The sequence below is a fragment of the Caretta caretta genome, chromosome 7, assembly GCF_965140235.1.
Source record: "Caretta caretta isolate rCarCar2 chromosome 7, rCarCar1.hap1, whole genome shotgun sequence".
Lineage (NCBI taxonomy): Eukaryota > Metazoa > Chordata > Testudines > Cheloniidae > Caretta > Caretta caretta.
The window spans coordinates 121,340,231-121,361,412 of NC_134212.1; the positions used below are offsets into that span (position 1 = coordinate 121,340,231).

General features: G+C 49.2%; 1 protein-coding gene across 3 annotated transcripts in view; it reads right to left on the reverse strand.

The window, feature by feature from the left end:
• Window positions 1-191: 191 nt before the first annotated feature.
• Window positions 192-21,182, reverse strand: part of NEURL1 (neuralized E3 ubiquitin protein ligase 1) — a 282,729-nt gene continuing 261,738 nt past the window's right edge. For 2 of the 3 annotated variants that reach the window (XM_048856167.2, XM_048856168.2), the window contains exons 5-6: window positions 7,284-7,430; window positions 192-5,600 (exon numbers count right to left, since the gene is read on the reverse strand). In XM_048856167.2, coding sequence (XP_048712124.1) covers window positions 5,359-5,600; window positions 7,284-7,430 — 389 coding nt within the window. In that variant the 3' untranslated portion in view covers window positions 192-5,358. The remainder of the gene's footprint in view (window positions 5,601-7,283; window positions 7,431-21,182) is intronic. The other variant, XM_075131090.1, reaches the window with a different exon arrangement.

A 21,182-nucleotide genomic window follows, 5' to 3' on the forward strand; every position in this document is an offset into this window, starting at 1 on the left:
GGCTAGGGCTGAAATAGTGTGCTCAGCAGTATATTACCACCCCTTTGCATGGGGGGTAAGGAACTAGAGCCTCAGGCCCTATAAATCCAGCTGATCAGGCTCCGATGGGTGTAAATAAGGTGGGTAGAACTTGTCGTTTTGGCTGCATGTACTCCAAGCCGATGGCCAATAACTGCGCCCTTACACTGCCATGGGATACCTAAAATCACCTTTATTCACAATCACAGTTATCCAATTTTCCCAGAATGGGTTTTTCTGCTAGAACACAAACCACTGTAAAATAAAACAAGGAAAGGGAGCTGACACCAGCACATATGGGAACCGACACCAAGCCAACAAAAGTTAGTTTTGTTTTGTTACTGCTTCTGCTTGCAGCCAGCCCAGCCCTGAGCTCCCTGGGCCGGACCGTGCTTCTACTGTGGCATTAGCCAAACGACACCAGGAAACGGAGCCGCCACCCCCCCCCCCAGTGGCATGGCTACTTGGCATACTACAGCCCAGGGCTGTGCCACCCAGGCTCATGGATGCCGTGTTTCCAAGCCTATGAGTCAGCACTCACACTGCAGCATTAAGCTGAGTTTACAGGTGCTGGCCCCAGGTCTCGCAGCTGTGCTATTGCATTCCTGTTGCCCTGTACAGACCACCTGACTTGGCTTGAGCTGTGACCACACTGCAAAATGACAGGGTTTGGCCCTGAGTCACAGCAGTACTGGGGCTCTGATCTGCTCTCCTAGCAGGGGCCTGAGTCCGTCCTAGGGTGACCAGGTCTCTGGTTTTCGATCAGCACACCCTGTCGAAAAGGGACACTGGTGGCTCCGGTCAGCACCCCTGACTGGGCTGTTAAATGCCTGGTCTGTGGTGCTAAGGCAAGCTAGTCTGTACCTGTCCTGGGTGGCACCGCGCTGTGCCCCAGAAGGACAGGTCTGGCTCCTAGGTGGGAGCGCCAGGGGGCTCTGGAGATTGCCCCTGCCCCCACTACTGGCTCCGAATGGGAGCTGGGGGGGGGGGGCACCACACCTGCAGGCAAGAGCAGCGTGTGGAGCCTCCTGGCCCCCTAGCCTAGGACCCGGACCTGCTGGCTGCTTCCAGGGCACATGCAGCGCAGTGCCAGGCCAGGCACGCAGCCTGCCTTAGCCCTCACCCCCCTGCTGACTATGAGCTGCCTGAGGTAAGCCTATGCTCCTGCACCCCAAACCCCTGCCAGAGCTCAGTGAGGGTGGGGGAATGTAGTGAGTGGGGGGGGCAGGGCCTTGGGGAAGGGGCAGGGCTAGGATGTTCAAGTTTTGTGCAACTAGAAAGTTGGCAACCCTAGTGCTTCCTGATCTGAGTCCGGCTGATTTGGATGTTGGCAGAAGGGCACTTGGGCTCAAACTTGAACCTGCATCCAGGCTTAGTGTAGCCCTATCCTAACTCCCCAGCCTACTTGACAAAGCTTCTGCTAACACCTGGCGTTTGACCCACAGTAAAACAAACATATTTTATTACATTTAAACACCCGCAAGTCAATTAGGGCTGGTACAGTGCCACATGACCACTCTTATCCCTGTTTGTCCCTTCTTTAAAAGTCACGATGTAACCATTAACCAGCCTAGCCTGGACAGACGGCGTGGGGATGATGCTGACTGTGTTGGCTTTATATATATGTGCTAATTTCCCTGCTCCCCCCCCCCCCACAATGTTTCTTCCCGATTCCTTACTCTCTTAGCCCTACACCTGTGGGGGGGGGGGGGGGGCTGCAAGGTTAGGGCCAGCAGCTGGTGTAAACCTTGTAGCTGTCCCTCTGCTCTGAGTGTTTGGGCAAGTCAGTGATCATTTTCATTGAAAGCCAACCGTGTTTGCACTTAGTCGCCCATGTGCTAGCCCTGCTGAGTTTGGAGTCCACGCCTGCAAAGCTCACACAAGGCCTGTCTGACCCCCATGACTTCAAAGGGCTGTTTCACAGGAGTACAGTTGGCAGTTCTAGCCTTGGGTGGTAATGTGGTGGGCAGGACTGTGGGCATTTCAGGTGCTGTAAGAATTAAAATGTAGGAACTACACGCTCTGTAAGCCCAAGGTGGCTGCTGAAGTTGGGGCTCAGCTGAGATTCCCCCAAGGGGGTTACACGCCACCCATCTTATGTCACAAGACCATCCCTCTTAAAAGTGATGCTTTAAAAATGCATTCTCCGGCTAAACCAATCCCTGGGGACGCAGCAGCTTTCCATTCACAGTAGCAGAATCAAGATAACTTTTATTAAGAAAATCGGCAGAAGGCTGCCTCTGCACTGAGTTGCTCCTTTCTACAGCCGGCTGTCGGTGAGGATGCTGCAGAGTGGCAGGGGAATTAATTCCAGCGCCATAACTCTATATATTAAAATCTACAATATAGAAACAAATACAGTATCTGGGACTATTGGCAAAAATCTACTGGCACAAGAGGATTGTTTGCTGCACACCATGAGGGCTGCTGATACACCTGCATCAGCTGGGGGGGGGGGGGGGGGGCGCTAGTCAGCTGCTGCGGGGGGCGGGGGTAGATGCTTACAGTGCTACAGTACTTCATGGGGAAAATAATTAGGTATTAATTTCATTATGCTTTTGATAGGATCTTTTTTTTTCCTCTTCTCAATTCACATCCCACCTTCCCCACCAGCCAGCTGGTGATGTCTTACAAGGAAAAGCAAAAACCAAACTAGTTTTATGTAACACCCTCCGCCCGCCCCCCCCCCCCCCAGCTCATCACCAACATGTCTCCCCATTTGCTCCTTACAGGTGTCTGAGCCTGCGGTTCCTGCGAGCATGTGAGTTTTGCCCAAGTTTGGCATGCAGGAGCAGGCTTGCTGGCTGCTGTGAAGAACGTGCTGGCTTTGTAAAGCAACAGGGCCCACAGAAAGCTCTCATGGCTCGCTGTAAGGATCGTGCCTTGGCCCAGACCTCAGCTGGTATCAGTCAGTTTAGCAAGAGTGGAGGAGCTGGGCCCTGGTACTTAGGGCAGACAGAGGCTATTTGTTCATCTTCAACACTTTCAGCTACTTACAAATGTGAGCGCCCTGTTGCAGTCTGGGTCTACGTCAGCCACAGGCTTCCTCCCGCGAGCAGCACTGAAAAGTAAGTTGCACTCATGAAAAGCAGGCAGGGTGGGCGGTGGAGCCATGGGGAGCAGCAGCACTTTGCTCATGTTTTTTAGCAAATCAGCGTCATTTGTTACTGAGCAGAGCCACTTCCCTGCATACAACAAAGACTCTCCATTTCAATGCTTTCAGGTGTAGGGTGGGGAGAAAGCCCCATGCCCTGAAATGCACATGGGGCCTGATGTGCCAATACCTAACTGCTCTTGCTCGCAGGGTTACCGGTTTCTCAGTGTCTAATAGAACTGACTGTGAATTTGCTTCAGTAAAAGCTCACAGGAGGCCAGCACATAAAGCAAAAGGCCTGGGCCTGCAGTGGCCCCGCTCTCATTGCAGCCAAGGGGCCATGCAGAGGTACATGAGCTACAGCCCTGGGCCAAGGTGACTGAGCCCATGATCTGTCAATGCTAGACTGGGGCAAGGTGTGTGTGTTCTGGGGCCATTAACACTCGCAAATAGAATAAATGGGCCACATCTTGCTTGCCTTCTCTGCTGTGCAGCCTCCTGAAAAGCAGCAGACTTGCTCCTTCTAATACTTCCCACCAGGCTGGGGCCTTGCTTGATCTCCCGCTGAAGTCAATGGGCGCTAGCTGAGGTCAAGCGCCTCATCGAAGATTTTCAGAAGTGCCGCATTTGAGTCTGGTCAGAGGCGCCTGGTTGCCGGATGGGGCTTGTCGCGTTCTGAAAACGAGGACGCTTTACAGTGTCTCCCGTTAGATACAAAATCACTAGGCCTCGAGTTTGCCACCACGCTCAGCCTCGTGAACTCCATGGGCACCACAGGCTGGCACGCTCAGCCCCAGAGGGATGCGGCGTGCCTTGCTCGTATTGCAGATGCGGACCAGGGAGGACTGACAGACCTAAACTGAGATGACTGCGGACTGAATGAGCCCCGGTAGAGCCTGGTGGCCGCCCAGTATGACACTGAGTGCTCACAAGGACTCGCAAATAGACGCACAAAATGGGTGGGATGCAGAGAATCTGGCCACTCTGAAACTAACAGGGGCGGCAGGAGCAGCAGCCAAAGCCCACTTCTCTCCCTCCTCCCCAGCCCTTGAGTGATCAGAAGCTCCTTCTTTAAAACAAAGAAACAAAATCCACTTTAAGCCACTTTCTTCCTTTTTTCGCTTGTTGATGACTAAGTGCATTGACCATATCAGTGTGGCCAAGAGCGTGCGATCACGAACCAGGTTTCCTTCCTTTAGAGACATTTAACACTCTACCATAAAAAAAAAAGAGCGCGGGGGAGGAAAGGGGGGTTGTAGACATTCTTCCTCAGTGTTTTTCACAAATGCTGAGTGTGGGGTGGGGGGGAAGAGGCTTTTGGCTTGTGAAACGCTGATGGGAAGGGCAGGGAGAACTAAGGAGCAAGCATCGGTGCAGTGGGGTTATAGTCATGCAGCGCCCCAATGAGTCAGACAGGAGGGAGCCGGCTGGTGAGGAAAGGATGCTGAAGGGCAAACGTAAGCCTGAGGGTGTCATCTTGCTGGAAGGCAACACGCAGAGCCATGCCCAACACTAGAGTCTTTCGCAGGAACCACATGCAGCACACCCATCTGTTCCCCACCACCACCCCACCATGCATTTCTCCATTACCAAAAATCCACAGGCCCACTCTCCCCCCATGAAGCACTCAACACGTTGATTTCTATTCACCGGCCACTGCTCTCAGGAGAGCAAAGAGAGAGCAGGGTTACTGGGAGCTTTTTTGCCACCAGCAAAAGGGTTTGGATTTATAATTTCTCTCCTGCCAGACTCGTCCTTTCACACCCTTTGTGCCAGAGCTCCTGCTGGACACCCAGCTCTTCTGAATGGCCCATGCAGCCCTGCCCTTTTAAGAGGCTTTTGTGAGATGGGAGGTCAGTTGCCCCCAAAAGGCCTCCTTTCTTCTCTGGATTATTGCCACTCACCAGCTACCTACAGTTGCTGTCCACTGGGGAGAAGGACATCCCTGGGCACGGTGTAGAAGAGGAAGAACAGCTCCAGCTGTTTTCTTGAGATTAAAATGTAAAACCATTAGAAAGAGAGGTTCATCTTGCCTTCCCTGATGTGCTGGAGTTCAGAACCCATGGGGGACAAGGGGGAGTGGAAGAGCCATCACCAGCAGGACCCTCCCCTCCCCACCTCCAGCCTCCTTGGGGTGGTTCAGATGTTGAATTTCACAGATGATGAGTGAAGACAGAGACCCCTCGCTCCTCTCACGTCTGCCCCCCGCCCACAGCGTTCCCCCCCCCCCCATCCATACTGCTGTTCTAAGTGCTGCGATATGTTTTGATGATATCCTTGATGGCCCGTCTGCAGATCGGGCAGCAGGCGTTGGCCATCTTCTTGAGTTTCAGCCCACACGGGTAGCAGAGACACATGTGTCCGCAGGAGTAAATGACGGTATCTACCATGTTCTCGTAGCAGATGGTGCACTCGTCCCCCCAGACCCCTGAGCCAGATGGGGAGATGGGTGACTCCGGCATGCTGACCGGGGAGTTTGGAGCTGTGCCTGAAATGCAAGGAACACGGTCGCTCTTTACTCAGTCATGAGCTTTTCAGGGTTAGGGAGAGAGGAGTGACTCGGTCAGAGCAGACTGCTGCTGCTGCACCTAGAACTGCAGGGAGCACCCTGCACAGGCAGGGGGTAGAATGGGTGATTTAACAGGTCTCCTTCAATAGCTTTGCAGCTAACTGTGTCCAGTCGCTGAGGCCTCAGTGGAAGGTGAGAAAAGGCCATAATGCACCTGACTCTGTGCACAATGCTGCACCAATGAGGAAGGGAGAATCCCTCAGGGCTCTGCTCTAGCACATGAAAAATCCCACACCCCGGCTTGGCACTGTTCTGCCAACAAACCTGCAGTGCAGATACAGCAATGCTGACGGAAGGGGGCTTCGGGCAGCATAGCCAACGTTGTGCGGGGAGGTGGTGTTCCGATGCTGGTGGAAAACCACTTCTGTTGGCATAAATTGTGCCTACACCAGGGGACTATGCCACCATAGGTGCTGTAGTGTAGACACAGCCTAAGAAATCTGTTTCTTCTAACAACAGGTCACAGAAAGTCCATGCAGGGATGGAGGGTGGTCATGTGTTAAGGACACACGCCTGAGAGGCAGGCGTCTGGTGCTTTGTTTTCGGTTCTGCCACTGATGCACTGCACGGCCTTGGGCAAGTCACTCCCCACTTCCTCATCCGGCAAATGGGCACCATAACTCTGAACCTAGCTCACCTGACCTGTGGCGAGAGGCCCAAGGTATGTCTGGAAAGGGGGCAGAGCTCTTGGCAAGGAAGGGGCTCTATAAATGCAAGGGATTCTGAGGGTGGGTAACATTGCTTTTGTCATGGGATTAGTAGTACAGCTGTGCCGTTTGCCTAGAGTTTGTGGCCAATGCACTGCAACAAAACAGTTGCTCACTGCACCGGGGGCCAATGGGAAAACTGGCTGTCTGATCGCACGCCCAGCTGGCCCGCAGAGGGAGCTCTGCAGTGTCCAAGCACTGTACAAACATTCACTACAGAGGGCAAATTGGAAGCTGCCAAATGGGTTGGCTACTGTTTAACGGTTGGAAGGGAGGGCAGAGCAATGGTGGCAGCAGCTCGAAGATTGGTGCATTGCTTGGTGACATGAGCAGGGGACTGTGGCCTTGGGCAAGTCACAGCCCGTGGGTTCTCTGGGCAGGGATGTGCATGGGTGACACCAGGCACTACCCTCATACAAACAGCCACGACCTCTTGGTGCAACGGGAATTCTGCCTGCCTCCCTCTCTTCCTGAGAGCTTGTGAGGCTGGATGGAAGCTTATGACAGCCTCTGGGATTATGGGAACTGGCTCTGGTAGAGAATATCAATGTAAACAGCCTTCAGGATTCTCCCCAGAGGCAGCTGCATTTCACAGGAGGGTGTACACAGTCTAGAAAGTTTGTTGTCCCCCTTGGAGATTTTTGATGATGAAAAAGCCTACAAAATGATTGCTGTCCAGTATCAAAGCATCTGGGTGGCTTCCACGTAAAAACATTCCCCTAGGGACCTCATGGGTCTCTAGCTCTTCTCCCTTACTCACTGCGGGAGCTGACAGGTGCATAGATGTATGCCGCCCCATGCATTTAGAGCACTAATGGGCACTGAACGGAGACCTGGAAGGGTGGCTGTGCAGAACATGGCAGGGAACCCGCGAATGTGTGCGAGGCACACTCACCATTGATGGAGCTGCAGAGCCGACCGGAGCCACACGTACTCAGTATTGGATCAGAAACCCCGCTGCAGAGACCCGTGGGGGAATTTGGGGCTGAAGTGGGAGAGCTCGGTGTAGATGGGCCCAGTCTCTCAGCCAGTATGGTGGAACCTGGACAATACAACAAAGACATGTGGTTTTTAAAAAAGCTTGTCCCCATGTGATTATTCCAGACATTAGGCCCTGCTCCCGCACATCGATACCTGCCTCGGGCTGGGCGTGCATCGCTCATTCTGATCCATCACAATGAGAGCTGGGGGGGAAATCCTGGCCGTACTGAAGTCGATGGGAGTTTTGCCATTGACTTCAATGGGACCAGAACTTAACCCTTAGTTTCCATTCCTAACAAACCTATCCTAAGCCGGTTTCAGAGGAACAGCCGTGTTAGTCTGTATTCGCAAAAAGAAAAGGAGTACTTGTGGCACCTTAGAGACTAACCAATTTATTTGAGCATGAGCTTGGCGCCTCGCCCCCCCCCCCATCAGCTGGCCTAAAAGAGGTTTGAACACCCCCCACCCCCTACATAAGCTGGATTCCTTTAAGCCAATGTAAATAGTTCTGCATTTTTAAATGTTACTTTTCATTATACCTCACCCACAGTCTCACCCTCCCATGCCCCAGCAGCGTCACATGCAGGGATGGGGCTGTGGCCAGCGGGAGAGGCTGCACATGACTGGCCAGCTGGAATGGAACCCAAGGAGCTATCCCCTTGATAACGAGTGCTGTATACCCCAGAGCAAAATACAGAGAGTCCTGGCACCACCGAGCTCATGCCAAGGCAATCAAGAGCCGCCTGGCAGGCAGAAAAGAGTGAGTTCTGATCCCGGTCCTGCGCCACTTGCTATGTGGCCTGAACTGAATCATATCACCTCCCTTGGTGTCCCTTTCCTGTCTATAAAAAAGGGAACTCCTTTGCAGCTGTTTGGAAGCCTCTGTTGTTCTCGGGTAACCCCCCTGCCTGGACGTGACCAGGCCAGCTGGTGCTCAAAGGCAACAGACAGCAAATTAACGCTGGCACTCAAACTGGGAAATGAGAAAACAGGACAGGAAAGATTTGTATTAATTGGCCCTGCCTGGGCAGCTGACCCCTAAGAAACCATGTCGATAGAAGCCTGCCAAGCAACCAAAGCAGAAACCTGCTTGGGGCAAAGAGAACCAGACACTGGGTGCTGACTCCATGGCAGGCCTGAGCATGATCCCTTCTTGTGTTTGGGACTCGCCTGTCACAGGGCCTTGTTTGTGGAATCCTCTGCTAGTACATGCCTGCTCCCAGGCCACCGGAGGCAGAAGGTACTTGGCCCACATTTTCCAGCCAGGTTTCAGAGTAACAGCCGTGTTAGTCTGTATTCGCAAAAAGAAAAGGAGTACTTGTGGCACCTTAGAGACTAAACAATTTATTTGAGCATAAGCTTTCATGAGCTACAGCTCACTTCATCGGAGGCATACTGTGGAAACTGCAGAAGACATTATATACACACAGAGACCATGAAACAATACCTCCTCCCACCCCACTCTCCTGCTGGTAATAGCTTATCTAAAGTGACCACTCTCCTTACAATGTGTATGATAATCAAGGTGGGCCATTTCCAGCACAAATCCAGGGTTTAACAGGAACGTCTGGGGGGGGGGGGTAGGAAAAAACAAGGGGAAATAGGTTTCAGAGTAACAGCCGTGTTAGTCTGTATTCGCAAAAAGAAAAGGAGTACTTGTGGCACCTTAGAGACTATATTGGTTAGTCTCTAAGGTGCCACAAGTACTCCTTTTCTTCAAGGGGAAATAGGCTTGAATAGAGACTGGGAGTGGCTAAGTCATTATGCAAAGTAACCTAAGTTAATTGTATCCAATTTGCAAATGAATTCCAATTCAACAGTTTCTTGCTGGAGTCTGGATTTGAAGTTTTTTTGTTTTTAATATTGCGACCTTTACGTCTGAGATCGAGTGACCAGAGAGATTGAAGTGTTCTCCGACTGGTTTATGAATGTTATAATTCTTGACATCTGATTTGTGTCCATTTATTCTTTTACGTAGAGACTGTCCAGTTTGACCAATGTACATGGCAGAGGGGCATTGCTGGCACATGATGGCATATATCACATTGGTGGATGTGCAGGTGAACGAGCCTCTGATAGTGTGGTTGATGTTATTAGGCCCTGTGATGGTGTCCCCTGAATAGATATGTGGGCACAGTTGGCAACGGGCTTTGTTGCAAGGATAGCTTCCTGGGTTAGTGGTTCTGTTGTGTGGTGTGTGGTTGCTGGTGAGTATTTGCTTCAGGTTGGGGGGCTGTCTGTAGGCAAGGACTGGCCTGTCTCTCAAGATTTGTGAGAGTGTTGGGTCATCTTTCAGGATAGGTTGTAGATCCCTAATAATGCGTTGGAGGGGTTTTAGTTGGGGGCTGAAGGTGACGGAATCTCTCTGGTCACTCGATCTCAGACCTAACCGTCGCAATATTAAAACAAAAAAACTTCAAATCCAGACTCCAGCGAGAAACTGTTGAATTGGAATTCTTTTGCAAATTGGATACAATTAACTTATGCTTGAATAGAGGCTGGGAGTGGCTAAGTCATTATGCAAGGTAATCTATTTCCCCTTGTTTTTGTCTACCCCCCCCCCCCAGACATTCCTGTTAAACCCTGGATTTGTGCTGGAAATAGCCCACCTTGATTATCATACACATTGTAAGGAGAGTGATCACTTTAGATAAGCTATTACCAGGAGGAGAGTGGGGTGGGAGGAGGTATTTTTTCATGCTTTGTGTGTATATAAAAAGATCTTCTACACTTTCCACAGTATGCATCCGATGAAGTGAGCTGTAGCTCACGAAAGCTTATGCTCAAATAAATTGGTTAGTCTCTAAGGTGCCACAAGTACTCCTTTTCATTTTCCAGCCAGTTCTACAGGGGAGCTCCAGAGACAGCATTACTAACTCACTCAGGCTCAGCCTGCTTCTTGTCCTGTTGCTATAATAATAATCAGCTGAAATGTCTCCCCAGAGGCAAATACAGACAATCACAGACGGTGACATGGGTCTCCCCCCTTCCCCTCCCCTGGGAAGGTGGATGGGGTCTGCTTGGTAACCATACCACCAATAGCTGAGGGAGGATGGCTAATGGGGATCAGAGCAGGCATAAAGGAGCAACTGGTTTGTCTGGAGTTCCAAGGTGTTCAGTCTCTCGTGGAAGAGACAACAGGGATAGCGCCCAATCAGAATTTAAATACCCACGAATGCTTAGCTTCCTGCACGTTACCATATATGAGAAAGTGGGATCCACAGCATAGTTCAATGAGTCGGCGGCTGCTTTCAAGTGAAAAAGCACCAGGCGGCCAGGAAGACAGTCCTGCTGAGAGCATCTTGCTTCAATTTCCTTCTTTCCAGGTGAGGCTAGCTGCACTTGGTAGTCAAACCAGGCTAGAAACAAATCCTAGAGTCCAGCAGGTTGAGCCACCCAAAAGCCTCCTGTAGACAATTGGAATTTAATCCGGTGTTGGCCATCAGCCAGGTATCTGACCAATATTTAATGTAGCCAAGGTGCACTGCATGAGAAGGGTATTGGATGGGAGGCACAGAAAGAAAACTAGCCTGTTCTGCCTCAGCTTCCCTGTCGACACCACTGAAGAGCAAGTGAAATGAATGCCTGGCCCACCTGGCTCACTGTGTGTGGTATTACTTGTCTCACTTTTAACTCTGTTAAACGCGTTTCCTACTTGTTACATTTCTGCTCTGACAGCGTGCACATGCCTCTGGTAAACAGACCTACATAGCTAGGAAATGCACCCAGGACACAGGACTGGGTCGCTGAAGAACATGGACTGTGGGTTCTGTTCCTGCGCTGCCACAGACTTGCTGTGAGACCTGAGACAAGCCACCTAGGGAGGTTTAGGCCCAGAGGCGATTTGCGAAATGGAGCTCAGAGGTATGACAGAGGGGAGTTGCATGACTTAATTCATCAGTGTGGTTAAAGTGCATGGAGCTCCTCAGAGGGCAGCTACCACGGGAGCACCAAGCTGTCTTTGGAAAAGTCGGGCGCGTTCTTCTAAACCGAAGTGAGCGTGCCGGAATTCCTCTTCCATGGGCAGCTGAATTTCTCCTGAAATACATTAGGACGCCATAGTGCAGCCCCCTTTCCCAGTCACTTTACTGTGCACAGCAAGTCTTTCCAACAGGTCATAAAAAGCAAGGTCCTCGCTCCTCTGCATGGATGCTGAAGATCTCATGGCCATGGCCCTTTTCATAAGAGGAGGCCTTTCCCGCAACGTCCTTGATTGTGCTGTGCCTTCCCCTCTCTTGGCAGCATGCTGGGTAACAGATGGCTTGGGCACCACTCTCAGAGGTGGCTGCATTTCAGCAATGCTGTTTGGATGTAGTCTTGGAGGTGACCGGCGGTAAGAGCAGCATGACGCTTTAAGTAACGCAAGTACTGAAAGTCTGTGTCTCCTTTATACAACTACCTCCTCACTCGGAGCTGTTACTGAAGCGAAACCTCTGCACATCCCCCTCTCCCACCCCGTAGTAACACAGCATTTGACACTGCCAAAAAGGAGTGTTTAATACATACTAACAAGCTACCCTGTGTCGTAAAGTTTATTAGCTGTACTGCTGTGCACTGTTAAACAGCTGCTTTGTTCCACCCCACAAGTTGCCGTGTTTCAGCAATCCCTGTGTATTTTATTATATGAATGATGTGACTTAGCACGTATCGTGTACATCACATCTTCAAAACTCTGGAGAAACTTTAAATTATTCTCAGAGCATGGTGAGGTCGGCAGATCTGGCTCGGATATTCAAAGGGATTTGGGTGCCTAACTCTGTTAGGCTCCTTTGAAAATGCCAGCTGATAGCCTGTAAGTGTCTCCATTTCCTTGGCGATAAGTGACTTTCTGACTTGAGTGGACTTTATCACAGGGAGCTGGATAGGACGGAGCCTGTCAAGTCATCCCTGGCAATAAGGGCTGGGCATGTCCTGTTAAATCAAGCATTCTATGCTGCCTGTAATAGAATTTTAATCATCTTGCTCCAAACCATATTGGTCAGCCATGTAGAGTATAAAACTCAACAGCTCGGTGTTTTTCTTTTTAATTGGGATGGTTAACACAGGCAACCAACGGATCTTGGAAATATTACCTGGCACAGTTCATTGCTCTTCTCAGAGTGCACAAAAAACCAGCATGGTACTTGTTCCTTACGCCCCTGATGTTTTCCCCTTATGGTATCAGATAACACCAGACCATGACCTCTGTCCAGCACTGTAACATAGCTGCTGCTGAGGCAGGGCATGGGAGCATACAGTAGCCTAATATTGACAGTATCAGCCTGAATGTGACCAAGTGTTTCTACTGATAACTGCTGCCTTCTCCCGGAACATTCTCTGTAACCCTGGTGTGCGTGGGATGCTTCACACACATTGCATTACCTTTCTGGAACATTTCCGCTCCTTCATGTTGATTCTTCAATGTGCCAAGGCAGGACTATCAGGGAGCTGACTCTATTATGATAAATGCTGAAGGAACCAAAAGGTCCCTTTCTGGGAACAATGCAGCTCCAGGACTGCAGACCTGCTGTGATTCCCAGTCCTGTCATTTAGCCCTGCAACCAACCTTCCTCCCTTTATCCTACAGCCCCTGTTTTCATCTGCCACAGACAACACAGTTTGGTGACTCTCCTCCCATCTGATAGGAGGAGGCACATATAAAAGCCACAACAGAAACTGCCCTTCTAACCAACTCAGTTGGTGTCTGCACAGTGTTATCTGCGCTGCTTCACAGAACTGACAAGGCTGCAAGGTCTGCACAGAGACCTAGGGCATCAGCCTTGTTCTGAAGTGCACGTGACATGGGTATGTTGGTGTAAGTCATGGCCTCCCTCCACTCTGCCTGCACCCTCCTCGGGAAATATACCAGAATGACAGCGCTTTGAGGCCTGGTGCTGAGAGATGCTCAGCACCCACGTCTTCCATTTAAGTCAGGGGGAGTGGCAGGTTCTCAGTACCTCTCAGCGCCCGAGAAAACCTATTCCTCAGGCTTGGAAAGAGTGGATCAGCTGTGCGTATTCATGACACCAACTGAATACTCTGGAGTTGTTGGAAATATCAGGCTCCCTCTAGCATAGCCAGCATTTTATCCATTATGTCGCCCTTGCCTTGGGGGTGGGGTGATCAGATTATTCTGTTCACAGCTGGTAGGAGGTGTGGGGAGGAAGGGGGCAGGTGCTGATCTGTGGGGCCCACTGGCGGGCAGGAGGCACTGGGGGGGTGAAGGAGCAATGGGGGGGCTGCTGATGATGGGTGCTCAGCACCCACCATTTTTTCTCCGTGGGTGCTCCAGCCCCGGAGCACCCATGGAGTCGGTGCCTATGCTCAGATGTAAGGCAGTACAGAAGGTCTCAGTTACTATATGGGAGTTACAGAGAGGTGAACTGGAGCCTGGAGGGCTGGCTACTCGAGGGTGTGAAGGAGCTGCATAGATCCTATGTTCACAGACACCAGCAATGGACCCTCTCCAGTCTGATGGATGATCTAGCCATAAACCGAGCTAATGGATAATATATACTGTAAACAAGTCCAGCGGGGTATAGCTCACAACACAGTCACTATACACACAACAAAGAGGAACATTCAATAGCCAGAGAAGTTTACAAAACAAAACCTTGCTTCTCATCCAGTCAACCTGGATGACATTCCCTTCAGCAGGCTCAGGCTTCAGGTTGTTTTGTTTCTAACAACAGCTGGCAGCTCACCTCATTAAACTGAAAACAAACACAGGCAGCTGAATGCTCTTTTCCTGTGCTGGTCAGAAGCCTCTAATGTTACAGACCATGTACGAAATGAAGAGGATCGTCGTCGACAGCCATTATCCACTGGCACATTAGAACTCTCTACAATCAGACTAAAGCTAGTCTCTGCTGGAGAGAAAGCAACGAACACCCAGGGAACTAAGGGCCATCCCCCCCACCACACACACCTCATGTCAGCACCTTCCGCTCCAAATGCAAGGCTCATTGCTTTGACCTTGCCTTCTCCAACGTAAATATATAGCAACCCATTTACTAAAAGAGCCCTACCAAAACAAGACACTCCATCGCACACGTTTCTGGCCCGGTGGGAGAACAAGCCACACGTGACAGTCACGTTGATTAACGCACTGCTGGAAGGCGCTCAGATGATACAGTGTCACGTGTGGTGTAAGACTCGCTACAGGACATAACAGAATTATGGTGGAAATGGCCCACCTTGATTATCACGCACATTGTAGGGAGAGTGGTCACGTTGGATGGGCTATTACCAGCAGGAGAGTGAGTCTGTGTGGGGGGGGGGGAAGGGGGGGCGGAGGGTGAGAAAACCTGGATTTGTGCTGGAAATGGCCCAACTTGATTATCATAGACATTGTAAGGAGAGTGATCACTTTAGATAAGCTATTACCAGCAGGAGAGTGGGGTGGGAGGGGGTATTGTTTCATGGTCTCTGTGTATATAATGTCTGCTGCAGTTTCCACAGTATGCATCCGAAGAAGTGAGCTGTAGCTCACGAAAGCTCATGCTCAAATAAATTGGTTAGTCTCTAAGGTGCCACAAGTCCTCCTTTTCTTTTTGTGAATACAGACTAACACGGCTGTTACTCTGAAACCTGTCAATAGAATTACAGTAACTAGCTCTGACTAATTCTAAATGCACATTTACTCGCAAGGCCAAACCCTGCCATCGTTTGTCTGAACATGGCTCCCACGGAACTCTACGGAACCAACTGTGCACATCTGAAGGCAGGATCTGGTCCTTTAAAATATGAACAACTCTAAATATTGGAACATTCTTCTCCTCCTGAGATGACTAACATTCTGGCTTACAGGGCCTGATCTGAAACACACAGAACTCGCTGGAAAGATGCCCGTTGACTTCAGGCCCATATACCAGTAGGTTTATTGACACCATTTTCAAACCACTAGTATCAGTGTTGATTGAACAACAAGTAATAACTATCCTCTGCATTTCTGCAATATCGCCAACAGAGGATCACAAAGCTGTTAACTGTTAAATGAATGAATCCTCCCAACATCCCTGAGAAGGAAGAGAGTATAACTGTTAACTGCATTACTAAACCCATTTTGCAGAGAATACTTAAGCTTGACCAAGAAGCACCAGCTGTGGTCAAGAAGGATGCTTTGGCTTTTGATCCAAGTGACCGGGCATTCACCAAAGGAAACCTCAAGTGCTGGGTTCACTCTCAGCAGAGATCAGTCACAGCCTAGGTTTTTCCCAGTTTTAGCAGCCTTTTCTTTGCTCAGGCTCTCTTTTGACTGTGGCTGTGGAACTACTGGGGGAATTGGTCTCCTGACTGCCTATTACTGGGCTCTGAGCTCCTTGAGGAGAGGACGGCTCCTAAATTGGGAAACAGTTTAGCGAAGACAAGACAGTGTGTAAACAGAACCCAGATGCTATGGTGATGGATTCCTAGAAATGTGGGAAATAAATACTATTGCATGGGAAGCCTAGTCTTTTGCGTTAAATCATCTTTCCCTCTCAGTGTAGGTTATAAACAACACATGTAATTTTCCTTTTAACTCCTAAGAGCTGATCAATTTCAAACAGACACACAATAAAACCTGTTTACAAGTGAACACATCGAATTCCTGGATTCACTGGTTTTTGCGATGTGAATCACTCAGATGCCCTAGCAATGGCATAGGCCAAGTAATTAAATCATAATGAATGCTCAAGGCAAGATTGCAAAAGTGATTCATTTAAAACTCCCCCTCCGCCCATTGGCACCTTGCCAAAAGATCCTCCTTTCGGGCCGAAATTTGCTGGACTGGATCTCAGCTGAAGGATGGAGCCATTTTGAAAGTTTAAGGGAGATCCCTTGTGAGATTGCGGGGAAAAATACACTTTCCCCATTGTAAAAAAATAAAGATGATTTCTATGCTTACTTTTCACAGTTAACTCAAAAATGGGCCACCACTAAGATTTGCTATTGTGCTTATCGCTGAACAGGCCCCTGAGAAGGATTGAGAAAAAACTGCTGGATACCAACGGTGATATGCCATTCAAACATTTCTTTCAAAGCTGCTCAGTAGGTGCTTAATCAGATGTGAGTAGAGACGCTGTGGGATGTTTGTGGATTAGGCCAGGGGGCTAACTGCCATGAATCTAAGACATTTATAATGCACTTCTCACCATGGTACCTAACCCTGGAATGGCTGACACAGAGGACCATGGCCATTTCCCAGCTCAGAGGCCAGAATAATGGCAACAGAGTGAGCTCCAGGGTGGCTTGATCAAAAGCCCTTCAGAGTCAATGGACAGATGCCCAGTCACTTCATGGGATTGGGACCAGGCCCATGATGCCTAACATGCTACCGCTGTGTAGGAGGATGGATGGTCTTAGCGTATGCGCAATGTGCCTCAGGCTGCACGGGACCAGGATTCATCACCGAATTTGATCCACTAGTTGGATCATTAGCTTCCTCAGTTTGGGCCAGGTACTGATGGGGAGTGCAATGTGAACGCTGATCCATGGACGGTGAGGGAAGATTACTCAGCACTTGTATAGGGAAAGGGATGTAAATCATTACTGACTCACTATCTCCTTTCCCTGATCACTAGATACAGCATTATACACCCTTGTATACATTCAAGGTCTAATCTACAAGCCTTGAATGCACAAGACTCCCTCCAAGTCAGTGGGGTCCGCTTCTGGAAGCCTTACAGAAGTGGACTCCACATGCTTAGAACTAACACTGCTTTGAAGTGAAAATAAGTTGGAAAGAGACATTTATGTCGTAGGCTGGTGCTTTCCCTTTTAAATAGGAACACACTCCACGCTTTGCTAAAAGAACAACAGTAGCGAACATGGGAACATCCGTGCTTTGTGGCAGCATCTAACGCTGTAAATGCTTTGTGGCAGCACACAACACCCCTGGCAAACACTAGCTCAGGTGGTTGATTCAGTTTCAGTTGTTTGCATTACATGCTAATGCTTTTATGACTGTCGGTCAAGCATCATAAATATAACATACACCCAAACGGTACAAGCTGTAGGGGAGTATTTATCAGGGACATTCCCATTCTGCAAACTCTAACTTAGGTCTTCTTTCACTGAATATTGTCAGCAAACCACCATCTCAATTCAGCCTTATGCTGTCATTATTTATGTTTTTTTAATGGGCTCATACTACCAGGGACTGGCCTGGCCTGCTACGTTTAGAACTTCAAACAATGTAGTAAAGAACATTCCAACCTGGGTGCCACTTTCTCATCATCTGTGGTGGAGGCAGAAGCTCTTGAGGGAACCACAACCTTATACGACCTATTGCTATGTCTCCACTATGCATGTCATTGGCATTTTGACTGTCCTTTCCCCGCATGCCTAACACTTTGGCTGGGTAAGGAGCCCATCCAATAAAGGCTGGTTATCGTAACTGATGCTTGGCTACAGTTTTAAACTAGGATTTTCAAAGGTGCATAAGAGAGTTTGGTGCCTAACATCCATCATAGTCCAATGGAAGTTGAGCACCTAACTAGCTTAGATAACTTTAGAAATCCCACCCTTCACCTTTACTTGTTAGGAGCCAGATTTTTCTAAAAAGAGCTCAGCAGCTCCCCTAAAACACAAACACACACACACACACACACGGCTCTTTTGAAAACGTGGCCATTTGTTTTGGTGCCTAAATAGGAGCTGAGTTCTTTTACAAATGTGGCCCCAGTTGCAGGTGAGCTCTGGAAAAATCTGTTCCTAGGAAGGGTTTATCCTAGCATACGTGGGTGTCTGCACCATTCAAGAGTTATGCCATTTATGAAGATAAATGCTAAGCCCCACAGACCTATGCACATGCTTAATCATACGTACTGCAAGTATTCTGGAGGCCTTGGGGTCTCTCTTGTTCTGAATGGTAAAGCCCAGCTGCTACCAGGCATCACACCCTTAGAGGAAGCCCTGAAATAGACTTGGGAGGACCAGGGGCCTGTACAATGGGCAGCCACAGAGTGGCTGCGAAGGATCAGAGTGCTAGTCATCTCCAGGCTAAGATGAGACCCCCTCAGGAGCTAATTGCAGGCAGGGGACCCAGAACACAGGCACACAGGGAGAGAGAAAGGGAGGTATTGATGGCAAAAGCAAGGGCAAGGCTCCCCCGCCAAAAGAACAATAAAAATCTGTAACATTTCTGGGGGTCATAGAATCATAGAATATCAGGGTTGGAAGGGACTTCAGGAGGTCATCTAGTCCAACCCCCTGCTCAAAGCAGGACCAATCCCCAATTAAATCATCCCAGCCAGGGCTTTGTCAAGCCTGACCTTAAAAACCTCAAAGGAAGGAGATTCCACCACCTCCCTAGGTAACGCATTCCAGTGCTTCACCACCCTCCTAGTGAAAAAGTTTTTCCTAATATCCAAACTAAACTTCCCTCACTGCAACTTGAGACCATTACTCCTTGTTCTGTCATCTGCTACCACTGAGAACAGTCTAGATCCATCCTCTTTGGAAGCCCCTTTCAGGTAGCTGAAAGCAGCTGTCAAATCCGCCCCCATTCTTCTCTTCTGCAGACTAAACAAACCCAGTTCCCTCAGCCTCTCCTCCTAAGTCATGTGCTCCAGCCCCCTAATCATTTTTGTTGCCATCCACTGGACTCTTTCCAATTTTTCCACATCCTTCTTGTAGTGTGGGGCCCAAAACTGGACACAGTACTCCAGATGAGGCCTCCCCAATGCCGAATAGAGGGGAATGATCACGTCCCTCAATCTGCTGGCAATGCTCCTACTTATACAACCCAAAATGCCGTTAGCCTTCTTGGCAACAAGGGCACACTGTTGACTCATATCCAGCTCCTCGTCCACTATAAACCCTAGGTCCTTTTCTGCAGAACTGCTGCCTAGCAATGCCTTCGAGGAGCAGTGGGCCCTGCCCAGGGTTCTCTGCTCAGTGTCCCCGTCAGGGTCCCTTTGTTTGACCCTTTGATCGCATTCCTGTCCGTGTTAGTTCATTAGTTGTCAAAATAAAAAAACACCTTGGTCCCTAGCAGTGCATGGGGTCAGCTCAGCTCTCTCTTTACCGATCTCCACTGTCTTCCATGACTTCTATGGCACAGGTGGACATAGGGCTTAAGCAGAGCTAATCATTTATGGGCCATGTCATAATGGACCTGCAGTGACTCCACCCCCCCCCCTCCCCCATGGAGGAAGATTATATCCATAGCTTAAAGCGATACCAGGTGGACACTGGATTAGGAAGGGAAATACAACAGAAAGTTCACCTCCTATGGAAGAATTCAGAGCCAAAAAAAACTAAGCTGCCAAGAGCTGGGGGTTGTGGGGTCGTCTTGCTTGAAAGAAAACCTGAAAATCACGTGTCTTGCTCTGTTATGACAAAGACTATTAACTTCAGAGCTCTCGAGACTAATCTTAGATTAATCACCACCTTTCTGTGGCAGAAAGTCCAGCTCTATCCTCATAGCCAGAGGAGTGTCATATAAAGGCCATTTGGCTCAGACATGCCAGTATTGTGAAGGTGGATGCTGTTTTCTGAACAAGAAGGAAAACAGTCATCAGGTCCAATGCTTCAAAATTCAGCACTCATCCAGCAGAGATTGACAGTAATGAGGTGGCAGCTGGGGGGTGGGGTGGGAAACAATCTAATCATACTGAAAACTTTCCCCTCTTCCTCACTGCTCCTCTGAGCTTCTAGCGTGTATTTCATTGGGAGAAAAGAAAAACTGGGTGTTATCAGTGAGTTTAGTCTATTCTGTCACTCTCGCAAGTAGCCAGAATAACTAACTCATGCCAGCGTTAGTCCAAGATTTATGCAGACTTTATCTTTCATGACAGATGAGCCATAATTCAAAGAGGCTGGTAAATTATCCCATATGCAGTTTATTCAATGCAGACAGGCAAAGGCGTAGTGAGATAAGGGAGATCCATATATCACTTACTATGAACAGCTCATTGAATCTAGGGATATTTTATTATCCTGATGGTGATAAAGACTTAATTTCCATTGTCATGGAGGAATGAGTGCAAAGGGGAAGCCTTTACAGCACTATATGGTTTCTGTGCAGGCTGAGTCCCACAGCTGTCACTCGAAGAAGTTCTGTTTGTTTTACTCAGTCATAATCTATGGGCAATAGATATGCTCCAAACAGCACTCATCTAAACTCTCATCCTGAGAGGTGCTGAGTGCCTATCATTCCCACCGGCTTCAGTGATAGCTGCAGAAGGGTCAGCAACACACAGGATCTGGCTGTGAAAGAAGGGGAGCATGACCAAAACTTCATGTAACTTGCTACAGCAGGCAGTGCCAGGTCCCTGTCCTGTGCCTAACCCACACAGCCAAATTCCGCAAGCCAGGAAACGCACTCATTCTATTTGGCTCCTGGAAAGTAGCCATCGTGAGCTGTAGGCAGATCCGAACTCAAACAGCAGCTTTGCTGAAGAGTCACCCGTGTGGGACAGGAACGTGTCTGCAGTTAGAGCTGGGGGGATCTCAGAGGTAGGCCCCCTCTGTTCTTTCCACTGACATGGCAACTCAGTAATACTCTTCAGGGGTCATCTGAGGATCTCAGACAGAGGCCTCTCATTATGCCCACAAGCTTTTTTTAAGTAAATGGAGTAACTGAGGTATAGAGCAGTGAAGTGAGTTATCTCAGATCACACAGGCAGTCGGAGGCAGAGGCAAAGAGAGAAGCTAACTCCAAAATCCCTTCCACGTCTAAAGCCTTCCTTTCAGAGTAACAGCCGTGTTAGTCTGTATTCGCAAAAAGAAAAGGAGTACTTGTGGCACCTTAGAGACTAACCAATTTATTTGAGCATGAGCTTTCGTGAGCTACAGCTCACTTCATCGGATGTATACCGTGGAAGCTGCAGAAGACATTATATACACA